Source organism: Ranitomeya variabilis, chromosome 2 (assembly GCF_051348905.1).
Source record: "Ranitomeya variabilis isolate aRanVar5 chromosome 2, aRanVar5.hap1, whole genome shotgun sequence".
Lineage (NCBI taxonomy): Eukaryota > Metazoa > Chordata > Amphibia > Anura > Dendrobatidae > Ranitomeya > Ranitomeya variabilis.
Window position 1 is genome coordinate 462,563,716 of NC_135233.1, and position 22,272 is coordinate 462,585,987.

General features: G+C 47.1%; 1 protein-coding gene across 4 annotated transcripts in view; it reads left to right on the forward strand.

Moving 5' to 3' along the window:
* GANAB (glucosidase II alpha subunit) overlaps positions 1–5,979 on the forward strand; it is a 28,479-nt gene extending 22,500 nt beyond the window's left edge. For all 4 annotated transcript variants that reach the window (XM_077287513.1, XM_077287514.1, XM_077287512.1 and 1 more), the window contains 7 exons: positions 1,485–1,549; positions 2,331–2,407; positions 2,487–2,561; positions 3,341–3,454; positions 3,578–3,687; positions 3,978–4,078; positions 5,091–5,979. In XM_077287513.1, the coding sequence (XP_077143628.1) occupies positions 1,485–1,549; positions 2,331–2,407; positions 2,487–2,561; positions 3,341–3,454; positions 3,578–3,687; positions 3,978–4,078; positions 5,091–5,200 (652 nt within the window). In that variant the 3' untranslated portion in view covers positions 5,201–5,979. The remainder of the gene's footprint in view (positions 1–1,484; positions 1,550–2,330; positions 2,408–2,486; positions 2,562–3,340; positions 3,455–3,577; positions 3,688–3,977; positions 4,079–5,090) is intronic.
* The last annotated feature ends 16,293 nt before the right edge of the window (positions 5,980–22,272 follow it).

The following is a 22,272-nucleotide window of genomic DNA, read 5'->3' on the forward strand; positions in this document are numbered from 1 at the left end:
AAAAATCCGATATAAAAAACGCTATAAAAGTAAATCAAACCCCCCCTTCATCACCCCCTTAGTTAGGGAAAAATAAAATTAAAAAAATGTATTTCAAACGAACAAAGGAAACAATAGACCTCCTCACTGCTGTTTTTTTTTTGTTGTTTTTTTTTTTGTTTTTTTTTTGGCTACTCTGTTATTTTTATCACCCTTTATCAGTGAGCCGATATTATATCCTTTTTATACAACGGGGTGCGACTTGCGAAGTAATACATAACAATCCATGGAAAGATAAAAAAGTGCACTTACCCGTGTATGTAAAGTCACAACTTTATTCGGACGACATTACAATAACAGCCAGGGAGAGTGTAGAAAAAATGCGGACAACGATCGTTTCGTGCCTCAGCACTTCAACGGGTCCAAACATGATCGGGGGTCATCGGTGCATTGCCATAACAACCAGAGGTCTCCTTGAGACCTCTATGGTTGTTGATGGCCGATTGCTTTGAGCGCCACCCTGTGGTCGGCGTTCAAAGCAACCCTGCATTTCTGCTACATAGAGGTGATCTGTGCTTCACCTCTATGTAGCAGAGGCGATCGAGTTGTGCATGCTTCTAGCCTCCTATGGAGGCTATTGAAGCATGCCAAAATAAAAAAAAAAAAGTGTTTAAAAATATATATAAAAAAAAAATATATATAAAAGTTCAAATCACCCCCCTTTCGCCCCAATCAAAATAAAACAAACAAAAAATCAAACCTACACATATTTGGTATTGCCGCATTCAGAATTGCCCGATCTATCAATAAAAACAAAGGATTAACCTGATTGCTAAATGGCGTAGCGAGAAAAAAAATCAAAACGCCAACATTACGCTTTTTTGGTCACTGCAACATTGCATTAAAATGCAATAACGGGCGATCAAAAGAACGTATCTGCACCAAAATGATATCGCTAAAAATGCCAGCTCGGCACGCAAAAAATAAGCGCTCACCCGACCCCAGATCACGAAAATTGGAGACGCTACGGGTATTGGAAAATGGCGCAATTTTCTTTTTTGTGTGTGTTTTTTTTTTTTAGCAAACTTTGGAATTTTTTTTTTACCACTTAAATAAAAGAGAACCTAGTCATGTTAGGTGTCTATGAACTCGTAATGACCTGGAGAATCATAATGGCTGGTTAGTTTTAGCATGTGGTGAACCTAGCAAAATAGCCAAACAAAAAACAAGTGTGAGATTGCACTTTTTTTGCAATTTCATCGCACTTGGAATTTTTTTTTCCCGTTTTCTGTTACACGGCATGGTAAAACCAATGGTATCGTTCAAAAGTACATCTCGTCCCGCAAAAAATAAGCCCTCACATGGCCATGTTGACGGAAAAATAAAAAAGTTATGGCTCTGGGAAGGAGGGGAGCGAAAAACGAAAAAAGCTCCGGGGTGAAGGGGTTAACATTGGAAATCAGATGTCACTAGTTAGCTAAATATGGAGTCTTTTCATATTTTAGGGCTCTCTGGATCGACTTTCCATCAGACGTCTCCACATTTGCGATGGACGACCAGTATTTATTGGGTGAGCCGATTATCCACGTCTGTGCATATGTACCTCTCTATCAGTTCTAGGAGTCTTTATTTTGACGATTGAAGGGGTTTTTCACTAAAAGTGGTGCCCAATCAATTGCATAGTTGGAAGCCAACAAGCACAATATTCATCCCTCTCCGGGTCCATCACTGGTTTTGCACTGCTGCTCTGGGCTGCAACGGTGACGTCACGACTGAAGCTCACAGCACTGCTGCAGCCAATCACTCAGCTATGCGGCTCCTGTTTTTTTTTCAGCACAGCAGCTGAGCTACGTGATTGAATGCAGCGTTGATGTACCGACTGAAGCCCACGGCACATCATTGAGCTAAGCGGCTCATGACATGTAAGCTGAGCCATGTGATTGAATGCAGCGGTGATGTACCGACTGAAGCCCACAGCCCTGCTGCAGCCAATCATTGAGGTAAGCGGCTCATGACATGTAAGCTGAGCCATGTGATTGAATGCAGCGGTGATGCACCGACTGAAGCCCACAGCCCTGCTGCAGCCAATCATTGAGGTAAGCGGCTCATGACATGTAAGCTGAGCCATGTGATTGAATGCAGCGGTGATGTTCACCTTTGTCAAGATGTCACCGATGGACTCGGGGAGAGGTTCTATTTGTGTTTTGTAACCATGTGGTCACCACTTATTTGTATGTGGAAAACCCCTATAATGATTGTGAGAATAGAAATGGACGTCATTATTATTTGTAGATATTATACTATTTCGGTAGTGCCTGTAATGTGTGGTTCTTCTTATCAACATTGTGCAGGCTCTGGACTTCTGGTGCATCCGGTAACGGAGAGCAATGCTCGCGGAGTGCAGATCTATCTTCCTGGGACCGGAGAAGTGAGTACACCGTCCCTCATTGTGATTGTAGTCTCCCATGATCACACACATGTTGCTGACCCCTGGTAACTCTTCACAGGTCTGGTATGATGTCCACACGTATCAGCAGTACAAGTCTCCACAGAAGTTCTACCAGTCGGTCACCATGTGTTCAGTGAGTATCATTACCATGATGGATGAGCTGATTCTTAAGCCCTTAACGACATCTTCTGTATATAGCTAACTCTGATCACAACAGTTAAAACATCTTAAATGCCACAGTCAGTAGAGACAATGAAAGCTACTAATATGGCGGCTCTCCAATCTGTCTGCCCTTGTGCAACATGATCGGAGGGTGTTGATGGATTACCATGGTCCTATTTCTGCCATGTTACTATACCCATAGCTCTTTACTAGCTACCATAGCTCTTCAGCCTCATTTGCTTATCAATTCAAACACTGATTTCCCAGTAACAGAGGAAAGGACTGGCCATGTCAAGGTATTGCTGGACTTGTCTTTAAAAGAGCTACATGCACATAAAAATAGTCTGGAGGGGTGATGTTCTGCTGACGGATTCCCTTTCATATGCTCTTTTCCCCTAAACATTAATAGCAAAATATAAAAAATAAACAAGACTTGCTATCATTGTTTATATATTTCCTGAAATTATAAATTATTAGATTAGTTATCGCATACAATGAACATCAAAATGGAAAACAAAATAAAAATGGCAGAATCTGTGGTCACATCAAATTCCACCCCTAAATAAGAAATGGAATAAAGAGTCTGAAAAATTATGTCAGAATATGGCGACTGAAAGCAAAATATTTTGGTTTTTTTTTTTTTATTTATATTTTTTTTAATTATTATTAACTAGTCAAACATGAACGTGTGCTTTCTTGGCTTTCAGATATCCTCCTAATTTGTGTTTGTCATTCTTGTGACTCTTCCAGATCCCAGTGTTTCAGCGCGGTGGGTCTATAATCCCTCGGAAGGATCGAGCCAGACGTTCCTCAGATTGTATGCAAGATGATCCGTTTACTCTGTACGTGGCTCTGAATCTGCAGGTGAGTGACCTTTCTGGATGATCCTTCTACGGCTGATGCCCTCACCTACTGGAACTTCTTAGATGCATTGTCTCTGACATTCCTATAAGCCTTTTTAGATATGAAACAGATCTCCTCTTTTAGGGAGAAGCCCAAGGTGAACTGTACCTGGATGATGGTCACAGCTTCAATTACCAACAAAATGACTTCTTGTACAGAAAATTCAGCTATAGCCATGGAGAACTGACATCAAGGTGAGGCTCAATAACGTCGTCCGGATGGAGATGTGATCAGACGAAATGACGGAATCTGAGTTTGAGTAAGATCATGTTCACAATAGCAGGATTTGGTCAGTATTTTACATCAGTATTTGTAAGCCAAAACCAGGAGTGGGTGATAAATGCAGAAGTGATGACGTGTTTCTATTATACTTTTCCTCTGATTGTTCCATTCCTGGCTTTGTGCTACAAATACTGATGGAAAATACTGATGGTGTGAATGTGGCCTAATTGGTATGTCTGTAACATAATCTGTCTCTTACCAGCTCCCTGGATCTTAATGGAAAGTTTGAGACTCCCAGTTGGTTGGAGCGCGTCGTTATAATTGGAGCAACCAAGCCAAAGAACATAACCCTCCATCAGCCAGGTGAGTGCTCATCTGTAGGAAAGTATTCCTTAAAATGTGTATATATATTTTTTCTGTTCTTTCTGCATAGACAGTACAGCATGGTGTGTATGGGGCTTTATGATGGCTGCATGAAATGGACCGAAAAATGTATTTAGGATTAGAGGGCATGAGCCTTCTGGCTCCATACAGCAGATGGGCAGTGTGAGTGAGATTTAAAGGGGTAGTTCTCTTCATTGGGGGGAGACACATGTAACTGTGGGGCTCCCCAAGATCAGCAGGATAGGAATCAAGGGAGCAGGAATGGATTAAAGAAGAGGAATCTTTATTAAGGAGAAGCGAGAGCTTTTTCTTGATGACAAAGAAGAATCCTATTATAAAGGGAAAGCTTTTTGTTTTTTTTGTTAATAACTTCTCCGATTCAGATGTCCTCAATAAAAATCTCTCCTCAATAATAAAGATTCCTCTTCTTTAATCAATTTCTGCTCCCCTATGATTCCTGTCCTGCTGATCTTGAGTAGCCCCATGGTTACCGGTGTCCCCCAATGAAGCAATAGAGGTTTTACGGTGTGTACCCCAAATCCTCCTTGTGTACATTTACGGCCTACACTACAGGAGTAGACAGCCGCCAAGTTTCTAATCACATCTCCCTGGACATGATTGACATCCTTCATAGAATCCCAATGCAGGGTACTGCACATTTACCTTTTTAGCCAAATCAGTAGGCAGATGTGCAGTACCTGGAGGCGGCCACGATCAGGAGACGGCGCAGCTCTACAACTGATTGAGTATATTCGGCCACTGATAACAGTTGCTCAGTGGGGTTGCCGGGTCTCAGACCCTGACTGATCCTATGGATAGGCCATCAATGCTAAAGTAGTGGACAACCTCTTTAAATTATGGTTTTGAGGGAAACCTATTCCTATTGCGGGTTATATGCCTAAGCCGCCATTGTGGAGTATGCCCCCCCCTGTGGGCCTGCGGCCAGAACACTTGCACATTTATTATCCTTTTTTCTTTCTTTTTTTTGTAGGAGGCTCAGAAGTGCAGCTGGAATTTGACTACGATGCACAGACTTCTGTGATAACTGTACGAAAACCAGGCGTCAACATCGCTTCAGATTTTACAATATCTCTTCGATAACACCACTGATTTACCAAGTCTTCAGGGAAAAGGTTGGGGAGGACAGAAGGGGCAGGTGATCTGCCCCACATAAGGGATGTTGTAAGGTGGATTTTTTTATTCCCCCCCCCCCCCCCATGGACCAAATGTGAGAATAAAGAGATCGGGGAAAGTGTCCGAGCGCTGAGTGTGTGTGTGTGAGTGAATGTCCGACCACGATTCTGGGCACTGCCCTGCTGCACTTACGGTGTGTGTGTTTGTGTGTATGGATCATGTACTGTCACAATTAACAGTAAGGCACTGGATCACTCGTTCTCAGATTTGAGACCATTTTTTTCCCTTTGATCTATCTTACAACACTCCCCACTGTCCCGATCTTAGTGTGGTTGGAGGGGTGATCAGATTTTCACGTGATACATAAATGACTAGTAAATAATTCTCAGGGCTGCAGCCATTATTAGGAATGTTCGGATCATGAATTAATAAAAAGTAAATTGTCGACAGGTAACTGCCCTTTCTTTCCCCCCCTGAGCTCGTACCTGTGGAGGTGCAAAGATTAGCCCACTAATGTGACACCCTGTGTAGCTACGATTGGGGAGGCTTCTGTCTACATCTTTTTCGTTCTGCTAGTGAGCATATAAGAAAGATAACAACCTGTCAAGGATTTTCTATTTTTTTTTTTTTTTTTTTTTTGTGAAAGTGGATCCATGTCCCAGTCGGAAAATGTTTTGATAAAATGAAAAATAAACGTTCTAAAGAAACTTGTTTTATGTTTTTAATAAAGGATGATGTAGGATGAATATTGTATACAAATCATTTTTCGCCTTTTAGATAAATACAGAATAAACCAAACAAACCTTCCAATAATACATCATCCAGAACACTTAAAGGGGATTGTCCACTACTCGGACAACACATTCTCCCAACCATTTATAGCTCCTCCATGTAAAATAATAGCAGCTGTACTCGCCTCCGCTGCTGGTGCCATTCCAGCGCCTCCTCTCCCAGGCTCGTGTGACATGGTTTGGCTGCAGGGTTCACATAGCACAATATCATCCCAGGAGTGCAGGCACGTGTACCCAATGGGAGTATAACTTTTACCTGGGGGGGACTATGGTGGTTAAGAAGGGGTTGTCAGTAATGGACAACCACTTTAAACCATCTGCTTAATATAGGCATGAGTGTAGGCCTTCATAAGTTGGAAGGTGGGACCTTCAGTCCAGTTCTGATGCTCAAATGCCCATTGTAGGCAATTTTATTGGTGGATGAGGGGTCAGCAGGAGCAACCAGAGTGGTCTGTGGCTACACAGTAAGCTGCACTGCACTTTGACCTCTTTCTGCCACCGCATGCATTCGCTTTTTCAGCAATTTGTGCTTCTGAGGGATCAGACCAGTTGAGTCATGCGAGATCAGTGACGCATGGGCGCTAAGGAGTCTAAGGGTTTGTGCACAGGAATCTCATTTTATTCGGACTCCCATGACAGCACTACGAGAGAGGGGATCCGCCCTTAAGGAACAGGAAACCTACAGATACAAAAAGGGCGGCACCTCTCCCATGCATCAGTTGGTTTCCTGTTCCTGAAGGGACTGGATCCTACAGAAGATCTCTTTATGAGGATTTCCAGGCCGGCCGGACCGATTCTGGTAGCGAGGGGGTCTCCTACCTCGGCCGGTGCGGAGTACCTGTAGTAGTCACGGTGGCCCTGGCAGGGCGGCATGGCGGTGGCTATTCAGCGTGGAGCGGTCGCCAGGGGGTGTCCTGTCTCCGGAGCCGGCGCGTGGTGAGTATGACGGTTCCCCTCCCTGTAATACTGTGGGCGCCTCTGTGGGACCGGCGGCATCGTAGTGGCGCCGCCCGGAGTCTCCTGGCGAAGCCTCGGCGTCCCACGCTGTTCACAGCGCTGACAGGAAGCGATCCTCTCTCCCGTTTGAGGATATGGGAACGCTTAAAGATCCCCTAGATAGGAAGGTGGATACCTTCTTAAAGGGAACCTGGGAAATGGCAGCCGGTTCCTTAAGACCTGCGGTGGCGTCAACATGCACGGCGAGGTCAATGATGGTCTGGCTAGACCAGTTAGAGACCCAATTAAGACAAGGGGCCTCTAGAGACTCTATTCTCGCAGCATTACCAGTAATCCAGGAGGGGGCGGCCTTTTTATCAGATGCCTCAATTGACTCCGTTAAATTAGCAGCTAGAGCAGCGGGGCTGTCTAATGCTGCAAGGAGAGCCCTATGGTTAAAATGCTGGCCTGGGGATATGCAGGCGAAAGCAAAGCTCTGCGCTATCCCTTGTAAAGGCGAGTATTTATTCGGGCCTACCCTGGATGAACTCCTGGAGAAGGCAGGTGACGATAAGAAAAAGTTTCCCAATACCTTCAATGCATACCGTCGTCCCTTCAACAAAAGAAGGTTCAGTCGGGGAGGGAAACGCGCCTTCTCACCGGGCAGAGATCGATCCAGATGGGACGATAAGCGAAAACGAGGTACAGGTCTCATGTTTCGCCGTAACCCAACGGAAAACAAAAAACAAGAACAATGACTAGCAATCCCAGTGGGAGGGAGACTGTTGCATTTCTCAGCAGCATGGTCAGAAATCACAAACAGCGTTTGGATAACAGACACTGTTTCCCATGGTCTCAAACTTGAGTTTGTCCAGGCTCCACGGGACAAGTTCAAGCTTACACCCTGGCGCTCATCTCCCACTGAACAGTTTGCCCTCGAAGAGGAAGTGAGGACTCTTTGTTCTAAAAATGTGTTGGTGGAAGTACCATATTCTCAGACAGGGAAGGGGTTTTACTCCCCCCTCTTCCTAATCCAAAAACCAGATAATACTTATAGAACCATTATTAATCTTAAAGGTCTCAATAAGTTTCTGGTAAAGCATACTTTCAAAATGGAGTCCATCAATTCAACAATAAAAATGCTCTTTGAAAATTGTCTTATGGTAGTAGTGGATTTGAAAGATGCCTACTATCATGTACCCATTCATGCTGATTTTCAACAATACCTGAGAGTAGCACTGATAATGGAGGGTAGGATTCAACATTTTCAGTTTAGGGCACTCCCCTTTGGGATAACCTCTGCTCCTAGAGTGTTCACTAAAATAATTGCAGAGGTCATGGCGCATTTAAGGGAGTCAAATGTCCTTATAATCCCCTACTTAGACGATTTTCTCATTGTCGGGAACTCAGTGGATCACTGTCTGTCACAATGGGAAATTACTAAAGCTAAACTAGAACGTCTAGGTTGGATCATAAACTTTGAAAAATCTAAGTTACAGCCTCTAAATATGCAAAAATTCCTGGGGTTAATTTTGAATTCGGTAACACAGCAGTGTCTTCTCCCTGGGGAAAAAATAGCGCTAATCCAGAGTTATGTGTTAAAAGCAATTAAAACACCCTCCATGACACTTAGGCAAGCAATGTCCCTACTGGGGTCACTCACATCTTGCATCCCCGCTGTTAAGTGGGCTCAGTTACACACCAGATCCCTGCAAAAAGAAGTTTTATTCCATGACAGAGCCCTAAATGGCGTATTAAATGGGAAATTAACATTGGGGCCTATAACACTGAACTCCCTCAGGTGGTGGTTAGACATACAGAATTTGTCAGCAGGGGTGCCCTGGATAGTAAATGTCACCCAAGTAATAACCACAGATGCCAGCTCTTCGGGGTGGGGAGCTTATATGGGGGACATGGTGGTTCAGGGACAATGGGAACCCTTCACAACATTCTCATCCAATCAGAGGGAATTGTTGGCAATTGAATTGGCTGTTAAAGAATTCCTCATATATCTACAGGGCCAGCACGTCAGAATTCTGTCGGACAACAGAGTGGCAGTCGCCTACATAAACCGGCAAGGGGGAACACGTTCCGAGACTTTAATGCAGATCACGGATCGCTTGTTCCAGGTGGCAGAGCTCAATTTTCAATCTTTGACGGCTCTCCACATCAAAGGAAAGGAAAATATAACAGCAGATTTCCTAAGTCGAAACACTCTAAGACAAGGAGAATGGTCTCTCAACAAAGACATTTTCAACCGTATCAGCCACAGATGGGGTCAACCAGTGGTGGACCTGTTCGCCACCAGAGACAACAGGAAAGTAAAACTTTTTTGCTCTCTGAATCCCAGGGAAAATCCCCTGGCGGTGGACGCTTTTCTAATAAAATGGGATTTTCCGCTAGCCTATGCCTTCCCACCACTGAATCTGATTCCTCTAGTGGTGAGAAAAATCAGAGAAGATCGAGCAAAGGTTATCCTTATTGCCCCCTTTTGGCCCAGAAGAGCCTGGTTTGCCTGGCTCAGGACGATGTCTGTATCGGATCCCTGGGTACTGCCAGAGATCCCGAATTTACTCTCTCAGGGACCAATCTCCCATCCACAAGTGGCAGCGCTCCATTTAACGGCGTGGAGTTTGAACGGTCACTGTTAATAGATAAAGGCTTCTCTCCAAACCTGGTAGAAACGCTCCTAAAGAGTAGAAAGCAAATAACTACAAAAATCTACTCTAGGACTTGGAGGAAGTTCTTGTCCGTTTCTAAATTTAATATCCAAGAAGGGGTGCCAATACAACAAATCTTAGAGTTTCTACAGAAGGGGTTTGAGCTAAAACTCTCTACTAGTACCCTTAGAGTACAGGTCTCAGCTCTGGGTGCCCTGTTTTCCTGTAATGTAGCTAACAACTATTGGATAGCGAGGTTTATGAAGGCGGTCTGTAGAACTAGACCAGTGTATAAAGATAGATCGGTTCCGTGGGACTTAAATTTAGTTCTATCCTCACTAACAAAACCCCCCTTTGAACCTCTACATGAGGCCTCGATTAAAATGTTGACACTTAAAACAGCCTTCCTGATTGCCATAACCTCAGCTCGCAGGGTAGGGGATATCCAGGCACTTTCCAGGCTTCCCCCATATACAGAGTTCCTGTCTGACAGAGTAGTCCTTAGACCAGACCCAGCATATCTACCGAAGGTAGCAACAAGGTTTCATAGGTCGCAGGAAATAGTTTTACCATCTTTTGTTCCTAATCCATCCAATCCTAAAGAGCAGGAGCTTCATACTCTAGACGTTAGGAGATCTCTCCTACAGTATATTTCAGTCACCAATAGTTGGAAGAAGGATGAGGCACTGCTTCTTTCCTTCCAAGGTCCAAAGAAAGGGTGTAGAGTGTCAAAATATTTACTGGCTAGATGGATTAGGGAAACTATTACTATGGCTTATACAGCGGGTGGGGGGCCAGCTCCGCAGAATCTAAAGGCACATTCCACCCGAGCCATGGCGTCATCCTGGGCAGAAAGATCTGGAGTGTCGGTGGAACAAATATGTAAGGCGGCCACTTGGTCATCCCCTTCCACGTTCTTTAAGCACTATCGGTTGGATTTGGGGTCCTCCTCTGATCTCACCTTTGGGTTAAGGGTGCTGCAGGCTATAGTCCCTCCCTAAGGTAGCTTACATCTCTGTAAATCTCTCGTAGGGCTGTCATGGGAGTCCGAATAAAGCATTAAGCTACTTACGGGTAGCGGCATTTTTCGGAGGACCATGACAGCACCCTTAGTTCCCTCCCTATTTCACGTGGGGGTTGCACTTCCTAATTTGTATATAGTATGTAGATTTCACGTATGGTGTCTAGCTTCAATTTAATAAATAATTTTTCGTTTTCAAAATGTATATAATGTATGTTTGTATGCCACTAACCGCGGTAGTCCTCTCAAGGCTCTGAAATACAACTGATGCATGGGAGAGGTGCCGCCCTTTTTGTATCTGTAGGTTTCCTGTTCCTTAAGGGCGGATCCCCTCTCTCGTAGTGCTGTCATGGTCCTCCGAAAAATGCCGCTACCCGTAAGTAGCTTAATGCTTTCAGGTGGAGTCTGCCTGGAATCCACCTTTATAAAAGGGGGAAAAAAATGCTGCAATAATTGCACAGCAATGTACAAAACAACCATGCTGTGCACATGTTCAGTTTTTTATTACTACTGTTAACCTCTTCAGGGTTCTGAAGCAGTTATAAAAAAAAAAAAACATGCTCATTCTTTGGGCGGCTTTGTTTGGAAACTGTAGGCGAAAGTATAGGGAAGATGCTGCTTTAGAAGAAAAAAAAGTGGGCAAAAGCACCAACGTAGCAGTTTTAGGAAAAAAGTCGGCTTAAATTATTTTTTCTTTATCGCTTCATTGGGGGACACAGGACAACCATGGGCGTATGCTGCTGCTGCTAGGAGGCTGACACTATGCAAAAAAGGAAAAAGGCGTAGCTCCTCCCCGGCAGTATACACCCACCGACAGGCACCAAGCACCTCAGTTTGCGCTTAGTGTCTGTAGGAGGTGGACCTGGATCTTCAGATCCGCTGCTAATCTTGATTCCTTTACAGGTTTTGTTGTTTTTATTAACATTTTGGCTTTTCTTTTTCAGATACAGCATTCAGGGTGCAATCTTTCACCCTGCCTCCCCAGGAGGGCGGCTGAGCGAGCAGTGTGGTGTCGTCCGCATCGCAGCTCTCAGACCGCCGGCAGGACATTATCCCCTGTCACCCTCCCAGGTGCTCCAGGGTCTTTATGGTTGCGGTCCTTGCCAAACAGTCCCCCTCACCCCTCTCCTCGGAGAGGGCTGAGAGGAAGACGGTGGTCACCAGCGGTGACCCTCCCCCTTGTTTTGGGGTCGAGGCCGTCTTCTGGACGAAGGATTCTGTTCCAGCGACCCCTCTCTCATCGGGCCCCAGGTCGATCCTCTCTCCCTCTACCTGTGGAACCGGAACATGCAGGTACCAGCGCTTCAGCAGCCGCTTCCCCGCAGCAGTATTTCCCTGTCTAAATGTACAGTGCTTTCACACAGTCACTGCCGGTTTTTTACTTTCACTTTCACCGCTGCAGCCCGCCACGCCCCCTCCTTTTTTGGTGCTTTTTTCCTCCTCCACTCAGAGGGGTTTTTACATCCCGGGCACACCCTTCCCTTTCAGTGCGGCCCTATCAGGAGCCTTGGCTTATTCCTCTCAGTACAGCACCGCCCCTTCTTCTCTGCTGGCACTTCCTGCTTCAGCAGCTCCGTGCACAGCAGACATCGTGTGTTGGGGGACACGAACAGCTCTGCTCTGCGGTGCGGTAGGATTGTGACGCTATATTGGCCCCTCCCTCGGTATTATCCATACCACTGCAGGCCCTTTAGCCTTTTCTGTAGTATAGTGCTGCAGAATATCCTTATGTCCAACTCTTCTGGAGCCTTCTTTACCAAACCTACCATAACTCACTACGCCTGTGCTCGTTGTAAGATAAAGTGGTCTGTAGGCCAATCGTCGCCTCTCTGCCAGTCCTGCAGTCCTCCTGCCATGTCTGCCCCGCAGGAAGCTTCCGAATCTCAGGATGGGGGCGCTTTCCCTCCCCCTGAGTGGGCCGTTGCTATCTCGCAGTCGGTCTCTGATTTGACTAAGGTATCTCAGTCCCTGGTCCAGGCGCTTGAACGTCTTCCACAGCCTTCAGCCACCAGCGCTCCAACCATCTTCCATGGCGAGTCGGCCGCACCTGACCCTGAACCACAGGGAGACAAATCAGCCAGCCGCTCTAGAATGAGGACTCTGTCTGGCTCTTCGTCTGGTTCTCCAGGTCCCTCCGCAGCGCTCAAGCTGCTCTCCTCCTCCCAATTCCTCTCTTCGGAGGAGGACATTGGGTCTGATGTGGATTCCCAGTCCGGTTCTGACTCAGATTCAGACCAGACTTCTAGCATGCAGGCTATATCGCTAACCCTCAAACTAAAACAAGACGAGGTTTCCCCCCAGGATTCCTCTGTCTCCTTTAAGCGGGTGAAGCGTCCCTCTTGCTCCTTTCCTACCCATGAGGAGTTTGAGTCTACCCTGTCTAAACACTGGGAACATCCTGAAAATGTTTTTCAGGTAGAAAACATCTGGACGTGCTCTATCCCTTTAGCGCCGATCTTCTCTCCAAGTGGGCTGAATCTCCCAAGGTCGATCCACCGATCTCCCGTCTTTCCTCCAAGACTTCTCTCCTTACCGGACGGTGCGTCGCTTAAGGACGCATCGGACAGACAAATTGAGGCGCTGGCCAAATCCGCTTTTGAGGCAACGGGTCCTTCCCTCTGCCCCAGCTTTGCTTCCACATGGGTGGCTAAGGCCATATCTGCCTGGGCCAAGATTCTCCGCCGAGGCATTTTGGCTTCGGCCTCCCCTACCGAGCTGGCTGACCTCGCCGACCAGATTAACCACGCAGGGAAATACCTTCTCACTGCCTCCTTAGATGCAGCAGCCTGTTCAGCCAGGGCAAGCAGCAACATTGTCGCTATGCGCCGCAGTCTTTGGCTCAAAGCATGGAATGCAGATGCTCCTTCCAAAAAGTCTCTCACCAACTTGGCGTTTCAAGGTTCCAGGCTTTTTGGCGCTCGTCTGGATCAAATTATCTCAGACGCGACTGGGGGCAAGAGTACCTCTCTCCCCCAGTCCAAGCCAAAACGCTTCTTTAACCCAAAGGCTCCTCGAACATTTCGCCCCTTTCGTCCGTTTGCAGCCTCCGATTCCTCTTCGCAACAAGAGCGACCCGCTACCACGGGTGAACGTAGAAAACCCTCTTACAAGCCAGCTCCCATGTGGAGATCCAGGGCTCCACCTCCCAGGTCTTCCGGACCTCGTTCCAACAGATACCGTTCCAAGTGACGGGTCGCCCCCACCTGGGAGTCTTTCCAGGGTGGGAGGCAGGCTTCTTCTCTTCAAAGACACCTGGCTGTCAGTGATCAGCGACGCCTGGATCAGAGAGATTATCACCTCCGGGTACAAGATCGAATTTTCTACCCTCCCGGAAAATCGCTTCTTTCTCTCTCACCCCCCCCCCCCAAAGCAACCGTCCCATTTACCCGGCTCGCTTCAAGCCGTAACGTCTCTGGTCGCCGCCGGAGTCGTGATTCCCGTTCCTTCCGTAGACCGTTTTTGAGGGTTCTACTCTAACCTTTTTGTAGTCCCAAAGAAGGACGGGTCTCTTCGCCCTATCCTGGATTTGAAGCTTCTGAACCGCCACGTCCGACCTCGCCACTTAAGAATGGAATCCCTGCGGTCAGTGATCGCTGCCATGGAACCCGGGGAGTTCCTCTGCTCGGTCGACATCCAAGATGCGTACCTTCATGTCCCCATCTGCGTACGGCATCAGAGATTCCTTCGGTTTGCTGTCGGGGACAATCACTACCAGTTCACGGCTCTCCCCTTCGGTTTAGCGTCTGCCCCCAGGGTCTTCACCAAAATCATGGCGGCGGTCATGGCCCTCCTTCGTTCCAGGGGGATCCTCGTTATCCCCTACCTGGACGATCTGTTGATCAAGGGGTCCTCTCGTCTAGACTGTGCCCACAGTCTCCAGGTCTCCCTGGACACTCTGACCCGTCTCGGCTGGATTATCAACCGGACCAAATCCTCTCTCATTCCATCCCAACGACTGTCCTTCCTGGGCATGGTGTTCGACACGAACTTAGCTCGGGTCTTCCTCCCAGAGGACAAGTTCTCAGTACTCCTCAAGGTGGTCTGCCTTCTCAAAAGCCCAGCCCCTCAGTCACTTCGTTTCTGCATGGGAGTCCTGGGAAAGATGGTGGCCTCCATGGAGGCTGTTCCTTTCGCCCAGTTCCACACCCGCCTCCTCCAACTATTCCTCCTATCAACCTGGAACAGGTCCTTGGACTCCCTGGACCGTCCCATCCACCTTCCTCTCCAGGTCCGTCAGTCCCTAACCTGGTGGACGTTGTCCTCCTCTCTCCTGAGAGGAAGATCATTTCTTCCCCTTCAGTGGCAGGTCATCGCCACCGATGCCAGCCTTCTCGGGTGGGGAGCAGTCTTCCGACAACACACGGCTCAGGGCCTTTGGACCACCCAGGAAGCTCTCCTTCCCATCAACCTTCTGGAGATCAGGGCAATCTTCCTTGCGTTAATCCGCTGACAGTCTCTTCTGTCGAATTTTCCCGTCCGTATCCAGTCGGACAACGCCACGGCCATGGCGTACTTAAACCACCAAGGCGGGACTCGCAGCGGCCAAGTAATGGAAGAAGTGGCAAAGATTCTTCGGTGGGCGGAACGCCACGTTCCGGCCATATCAGCCGTTCATATCCCCGGGGTCGAAAACTGGGCAGTCGACTTTCTCAGTCGCCAGGGCCTAGCATCGGGCAAGTGGTCTCTCCACCCCGCAGTCTTCAATCAAATTTGCCTCCACTGGGGTACGCCAGACGTCGATCTTATGGCGTCCCGGATGAACCACAAGGTCCCTCAGTTTGTCGCCAGGACCCGGGATCCTCTTGCCGTCGGCCACGACGCCCTGGTAATTCTATGGTCCCAGTTTCAGTTTCCCTACCTGTTCCCACCCCTCCCCTTGATTCCAAGGGTGGTAAAGAAGATCAAGTTGGAAGGGATTCCAGTCATACTGATAGCGCCGGACTGGCGAAGGCGGCCGTGGTACGCCGAGCTCGTAAACATGCTCGCGGACACTCCTTGGAGACTCCCGGATCGGCCAGATCTCCTCTCGCACGGACCTCTCTACCACCAGAGTTCTCAGTCGCTGAGTTTAATGGCATGGCCGTTGAGGCCGCAGTCTTGAAAAACTCTGGTCTCTCTTCCCAGGTCATACAGACCATGATCAGAGCCAGAAAACCGGCTTCTTCCCGTATCTACCATAGGTACTGGAAAGCGTTCTTTCGCTGGTGCGAAACCAATGAAGTTTTTCCAATGTCCTTTTCTCTTCCTGATCTTCTCGGTTTCCTCCAGTCTGGTCTCAATTCGGGCTTATCCCTCAGCACACTCAAGGGACAAGTGTCCGCTCTGTCGATTCTCTTACAGAGTGACCTTTCCACCATTCACCAGGATCGGACTTTTCTACAGGGAGTTGCGCATATCGCCCCTCCTTTCCGTCCTCCCATGGAACCTTGGGACCTTAACCTGGTCCTTGGCGCTCTTCGGGCTGCTCCCTTTGAGCCTCTTCATGACGTGCCCTTTTCTCTTCTCTCTTGGAAGGTCGCCTTCCTCATTGCCATTACATCCATCAGGAGGGTCTCCGAGTTGGCAGCCCTGTCATGTCGTTCCCCTTTCCTGATTCTTCATCAGGATAAGGTCGTTCTTCGACCGGTTCCTGAATTCCTTCCCAAGGTGGTCTCGGCTTTTCACATCAACGAAGACCTTGTCCTTCCATCATTTTGCCCTTCTCCGGCTCATCCTTTGGAGAAGTCTCTTCACAAGCTTGACGTGGTCAGGGCCATTCGGGTCTATCTTTCTAGAACCGCTCCCTTCCGTCAATCCGATTCTCTCCTTGTCGTTTCTGAAGGTCGACGGAAGGGCTTTCAAGCGTCTAAATCCACCATTTTGCGCTGGATTCGCTCGGCAATTTCAGAATCGTACCGTGTTCATGAGGCTTGTCCTCCCCCGGGGGTGCGAGCTCCCTCCACCAGAGCTGTCGGAGCTTCTTGGGCTGTTCGCCACCAGGCCTCCGCCTTACAAGTTTGCAAGGCCGCAACCTGGTCGTCTTTGCACACGTTTACGAGGTTCTATCGGGTTCATACCCAAACCTCGTCCGATGCAGGTCTTGGTAGGAAGGTACTGCAGGCGGCGGTCGCACACCGGCCGACCTGAGACCTTTTCTCTCTTCCTTTCTACCCACCCTTTTCCGGGACTGCTTTTGGACGTCCCATGGTTGTCCTGTGTCCCCAATGAAGCGATAAAGAAAGAGGGATTTTTGGTACTTACCGTAAAATCTTTCTTGGAGCCTTCATTGGGGGACACAGCACCCTCCCTACTGGTTTGTTCTGGTACCGTGTTTGGGGCCTGGAGACCCTAGTTGAGTTGGTACTTTTACTGTTATGAGTTCTGTCGCTTCTCCTACTGCTTTTTGCACTAACTGAGGTGCTTGGTGCCTGTCGGCGGGTGTATACTGCCGGGGAGGAGCTACGCCTTTTTCCTTTTTTGCATAGTGTCAGCCTCCTAGCAGCAGCAGCATACACCCATGGTTGTCCTGTGTCCCCCAATGAAGGCTCCAAGAAAGAGAAATTACGGTAAGTACCAAAAATCCCACTTTTGTTGTTAAGCTTTTGCCTAAGAAAACCTTGTCCGCTCCACTTGCACCACCACTCCATTTATTCCCTACAGGACTGTATGAACTACTTGAGTACTTAACTTTTTTGTGTGACCTCATAGGGAATGAATTTAGCAGAGGTTTGTGCCTGCCCACCCGTCCATTCAGATGCAGCTTTGCAAAGCCCCATTGTGTTGATCTGTAGGGTCACATAGGCGATCACTTCTAAAGAATGGAATAACCCTTTAATTACAGCTATAAATACCCAAACCGGGGATGCGGCATGTCAGAAGAAAAAAGTTGCTTACATGGAGGCTGGCTGGCACCTCTCCATCACACTGCTCCCTGTAGCTTTTAGTAATAATGACTTAAGCGCCCTTACTAATCATGGTGTTCTCTGGTTTCCAGTGCCATTCCGGTCCCATGTTTACACACTTCTTTGCTGGCTCACACAGGGATCTTCTATAGGGCAATGCCACGTCCTCCAGTGTAAGCCCATGTGGCTCCATAGCATTACACTGAGAAAGTGGCCCCCCGATCCACACATGAACCCCTGTGTGGCCTAGGTTAGTCTATTTGCACATCATGTGGGTTAGAAGAGTAATGGAGTGGCGCTGCTAAGCCGAGAATGCGCTGATCACTATATATTACACTATATAAGTAAACCTGCTGTCTGTTTTGCTGGATTCACACCTCCTTAGGGTATGTGTCCACGTTCAGGATTGCTTCAGGATTTGGTCAGGATTTTATGCAGGTAAAATCCTGACCAAATCTGCACCAGTTTTTTCTGCAGTGTAAGGACATGCTGCGTTCTTAAGACGCGCTGCATGTGAGTTTTCTCGTGTGTGCCGCATGCGTCTTACTGCATAGTGGAGACAGGATTTCATGAAATCCCCTCCACTATGCTGTAACATCTGGACGCTGCGTTTTTTATGCATGCTGCTCAATGCTGCGTCAAAAACGCAGCGTTTCCTGAACGTGGACACATAGCCTAAGGGTATGTGTCCACGTTCAGGATTGCATCAGATTTGGTCAGGATTTTCCATCAGTATTTGTAAGCCAAAACCAGGAGTGGAACATTTAGAGGAAAAGTATAGAAACATATGCACCACTTCTGCATTTATCACCCACTCCTGGTTTTGGCTTACAAATACTGACGTAAAATCCTGACCAAATCCTGATGCAATCCTGAACGTGGACACATACCCTTAGGCTGGAGTCACACTAGCGAGTTTTACGGACGTAAGAGCGCAGAAAATACGTCCGTAAAACTCGCCAAACGGCACAATTATTCTCAATGGGGCTGCTCCTATCAGCCGTATATTACGGATCCGTATTATACGGCTTTCTACAGCCGTACAAAATCGCAGCATGCTGCGTTTGTCAGCGTATTGCGCAAATAATACGCCAATGAAAGTCTATGGGAGCGAGAAAAATATGGATTCCACACGGACCAGCAGTGTGACTTGCGAGAAATACGCAGCGGTGTTAGTGAAAAGCCGGTTATTCAATTGCCGGCTTTTCATTTCTCCTGCCTAAACCCGACAGGATATGAGACATGGTTTACATACAGTAAACCATCTCATATCCCCTTTTTTTTTTTGCATATTCCACACTACTAATGTTAGTAGTGTGTATGTGCAAAATTTGGTTTCTGTAGCTGCTAAAATAAAGGGTTAAATGGCGGAAAAAATTGGCGTGGGCTCCCGCGCAATTTTCTCCGCCAGAGCGGTAAAGCCAGTGACTGAGGGCAGATATTAATAGCCTAGAGAGGGTCCATGGTTATTGGCCCCCCCTGGCTACAAACATCTGCCCCCAGCCACCCCAGAAAAGGCACATCTGGAAGAAGCTTAATAGAGAGCTGCCAAAAAGTATCTCTCCCCTCTGGAGTACAAGACTCCCAATAAAAGTTCATTCAGATGTTGGTGATTTTCCAAGTTTGTTTTTGTTTGTTAAAATGGATACTGACAAAAACTCTGCTTAAAAAAGCAGTCAGAGTTTGGGCTGAGTTTCATCAGTTTTTTTGGATGGGGAAACAAATAGAAAAGTTTCTCTACCTTCCATCTAGAAGTCTGTGGACAATGGACAGCACTTTGATTGCTTCTGAATTGTCTACGGTCATTTTTTTCATGGACCAATAGACTTGCATTGCTGATTTTAATCCAACACGTGGAACCATATCGGACAGCCTATGCGGTTTTGTGCAGATCGCTTACTTTGTGAAAATCATGGACTTATGAACAGCTCCATAGACTGTCACAGCTACAAGTGCCGGCAGTGGAAAAAAAGGGATAGCGTTCGTACGCAAAAAAACTTGACGAATGAGCCCTGATTCTAGGAATTCATGTCAAGGTGTCACGTTACGTCTCAATGATTTTCCTATGGTGTTGCATTGAGCTACAGTCTGCTGCAATACAGAATGGTAAATGTTTCTAAAACTGGGGGTTACATGTTGACATGTGTGACCACTGGGAGAAAATGAATAGAGTGAACGTGCTGGGAATAAGGTGTTATCTGAGCATGCTCGGGTGCTAACCAAGGGTCTTCAGCGTGCTTGAAAAATATGTTCTAGTCCCTGCAGCTGTAAGTCTCACTGATGATCGACAGCTACAGGGACTCGAACACATTTTTCGATCACCCTTTATACACACTCGGCACATAAGCATGCGCAGATAACACCTTATCTGAGCATGTTCGCTTATCGCTAAAAACAAACTTATTTCTTTCCAGGAGCCTCCGGCTTTCAGTCATGTAGTGTATCTGTAAAGAGCTCTCAATCAAAGCACTGGGGCGTGCTCACAGCCGCTGAGGAACGGAGCAGTGACTAGTTGCTGCATGTCTGTCCCCTTGACTGAAAGCCGGCAGCTCCCAGTTACACCTTAAGGGCTCCTTTTCACTTGCGAGACATACGTCCGAGTCTCGCAGGTTAAAACCCTCCTCTGGCGCCGGCACTCCAGAGCGGAGCGTGCGGCTGCACAGCAATACATGGAGCTGCAAGCTCCGCATCGGAGTGCCGGTGCCAAAGGAGGGTTTTAACCTGCGAGACTTGGACGTATGTCTCGCAAGTGAAAAGGAGCCCTTAGGCAGCATTTACCTGCACATTAACCCTCTATTTGCAAGTTTTTGAGGTGACTGGTTTCAATTTATTTTTTTTAGCATTTATTTTTTTTAGCATTTATTTTTTTCAACTATTTTCTATCATGGAAAAAACTGAAGTTGGAAGCGGTGAAGTCAGAATGCAGATGACAGTGCTCACCTACAGACATAAGAGGCCGCTAGTGAGCTGTATAACCCTAAAATAAAAGCTCCTACCCTAAACATTGCATGGATGATATCACCAGGGCCAGGAGGCATCCCCTCCAAAGAGCAGGTCAAGACTCCGAAGAGGAATTCTGGAGCTGGAGGGCGCGTGCTTAGGAAGCGCTTATGGTCAACTGACGTAATCGCCATTGTTTCATTCGTGTCTCAAAGGATGCAAAGTGGTTTCTTGTGGGTGATGGGCGCAGATTTCTAGGCGGTCTAATGCTGGAACTTCTGTAAAACAAGCTGCGGTTTCATTACCCACCAAGATCTGCAGATCTAATCAGAATAGCAGTGCCACCAGTTATAATGCAATGCACTCCCTGCGCTCTGATCAGCAGACAATGACGCGTGCCCACTCCCAGCTGGGTGTTACGTGATATTTATGAGAATTGTTTGGTTATTTTAAAAGGGATTTTCTGGAGTCCTGGGTTCAAATCCCACCAAGGACAACATCTGCAAGGAGTTTGTATGTTCTCTCCGTGTTTGTGTGGGTTTCCTCCGGGTTCTCCGGTTTCCTCCCACATTCCAAAGACATACTGATAGAGGATGTAGATTGTGATCCGCAATGGGGACAGTGATGATAATGTGTGAAAACTGTAAAGCGCTGCGGAATATGTTAGCGCTATATAAAAATAAAGATTATTATTAAAGAATAGGGAATGCTAAAGTGGTCATTGTGAGTTGTGTCAAGGCTTGTTTTTTTTTTTTTTTGAAAGTTCTAACTAGTTTCTTACAATTTTGGGATCTACTTTTCTGCATTTCTGATTTGCTTTTTCTCCTTCTTTTTAGAGGCAAGGTGATCAAAAAAGGCCGATTCTGGCTTTATTTTCCTCTTGGTGTTTGTCATTCAGACCCATTACGTGGGCGGTAATAACAAATATATTATTTTATAACGATTTTATCTGCGTTCTGGATAAGGAGAGGTGCTGGGAGGCACCCTTTTTTTTTTTTTTTTTTTTTTTTTTAGAACCTTTCCTGTGACTTGTACAATACACTGCAATATGATTTTACAACACCCGTCTCCCATGAAGAGCAGACACATGGGGCTCCATAGGTGTACGAACACCAGGGGCCCGATTCATTATTACTGCAGTTGTACGCGCCAGTCTTGATGAAGGCGCCTCCATCACAAATGTTACTCCAGCCGGGGACTTAAGGACATTTCTGCTGCAGTTTACCTCACTAAAGGGGTGTACATTTTGCCGAATTTCAGGGTGGGCTCTGCCATGCTTGGTCCCAGGTATGGCGGCTCTGGCGGAGATGGCCGGGACTGGCAAAATATCCCTAAAAGATTCATTTTTGCGCCATGTCAAGGTGTTTTATACCATAATTCCAGAATAAAAAGTCATTTATTAGGCCAAAGGCCTGTACACATGGCAGCAGTTACAGGGGCTGTCCGCTCCTTGGCTACAGGTCTATGTGACTGACAGGACTTTGTCAGGGTCACAGTTATGGCGCATGGGACCATATTTATATTTTGACATAAACATCCCCCTTTTTCTTCAGAGTATATATAATTATTTTTTTTACACTTTTCTCTATTTTTACTCTCTCTGTCACGTTTCCATCCATATGACAGTACAAAGAGGACACTTATTAACCCCTTCCCGACCCATGACGCCTATGCGGCGTCATGGAATGATCGCATCCCTGCAGATCGGGTGAAAGGGTTAATTCCTATTTTACCCGATCTGCAGGGAGAGGGGGAGTTGTACTTCAGCCTAGGGGGGGTGGCTTTGCCCCCACGTGGCTACGATCGCTCT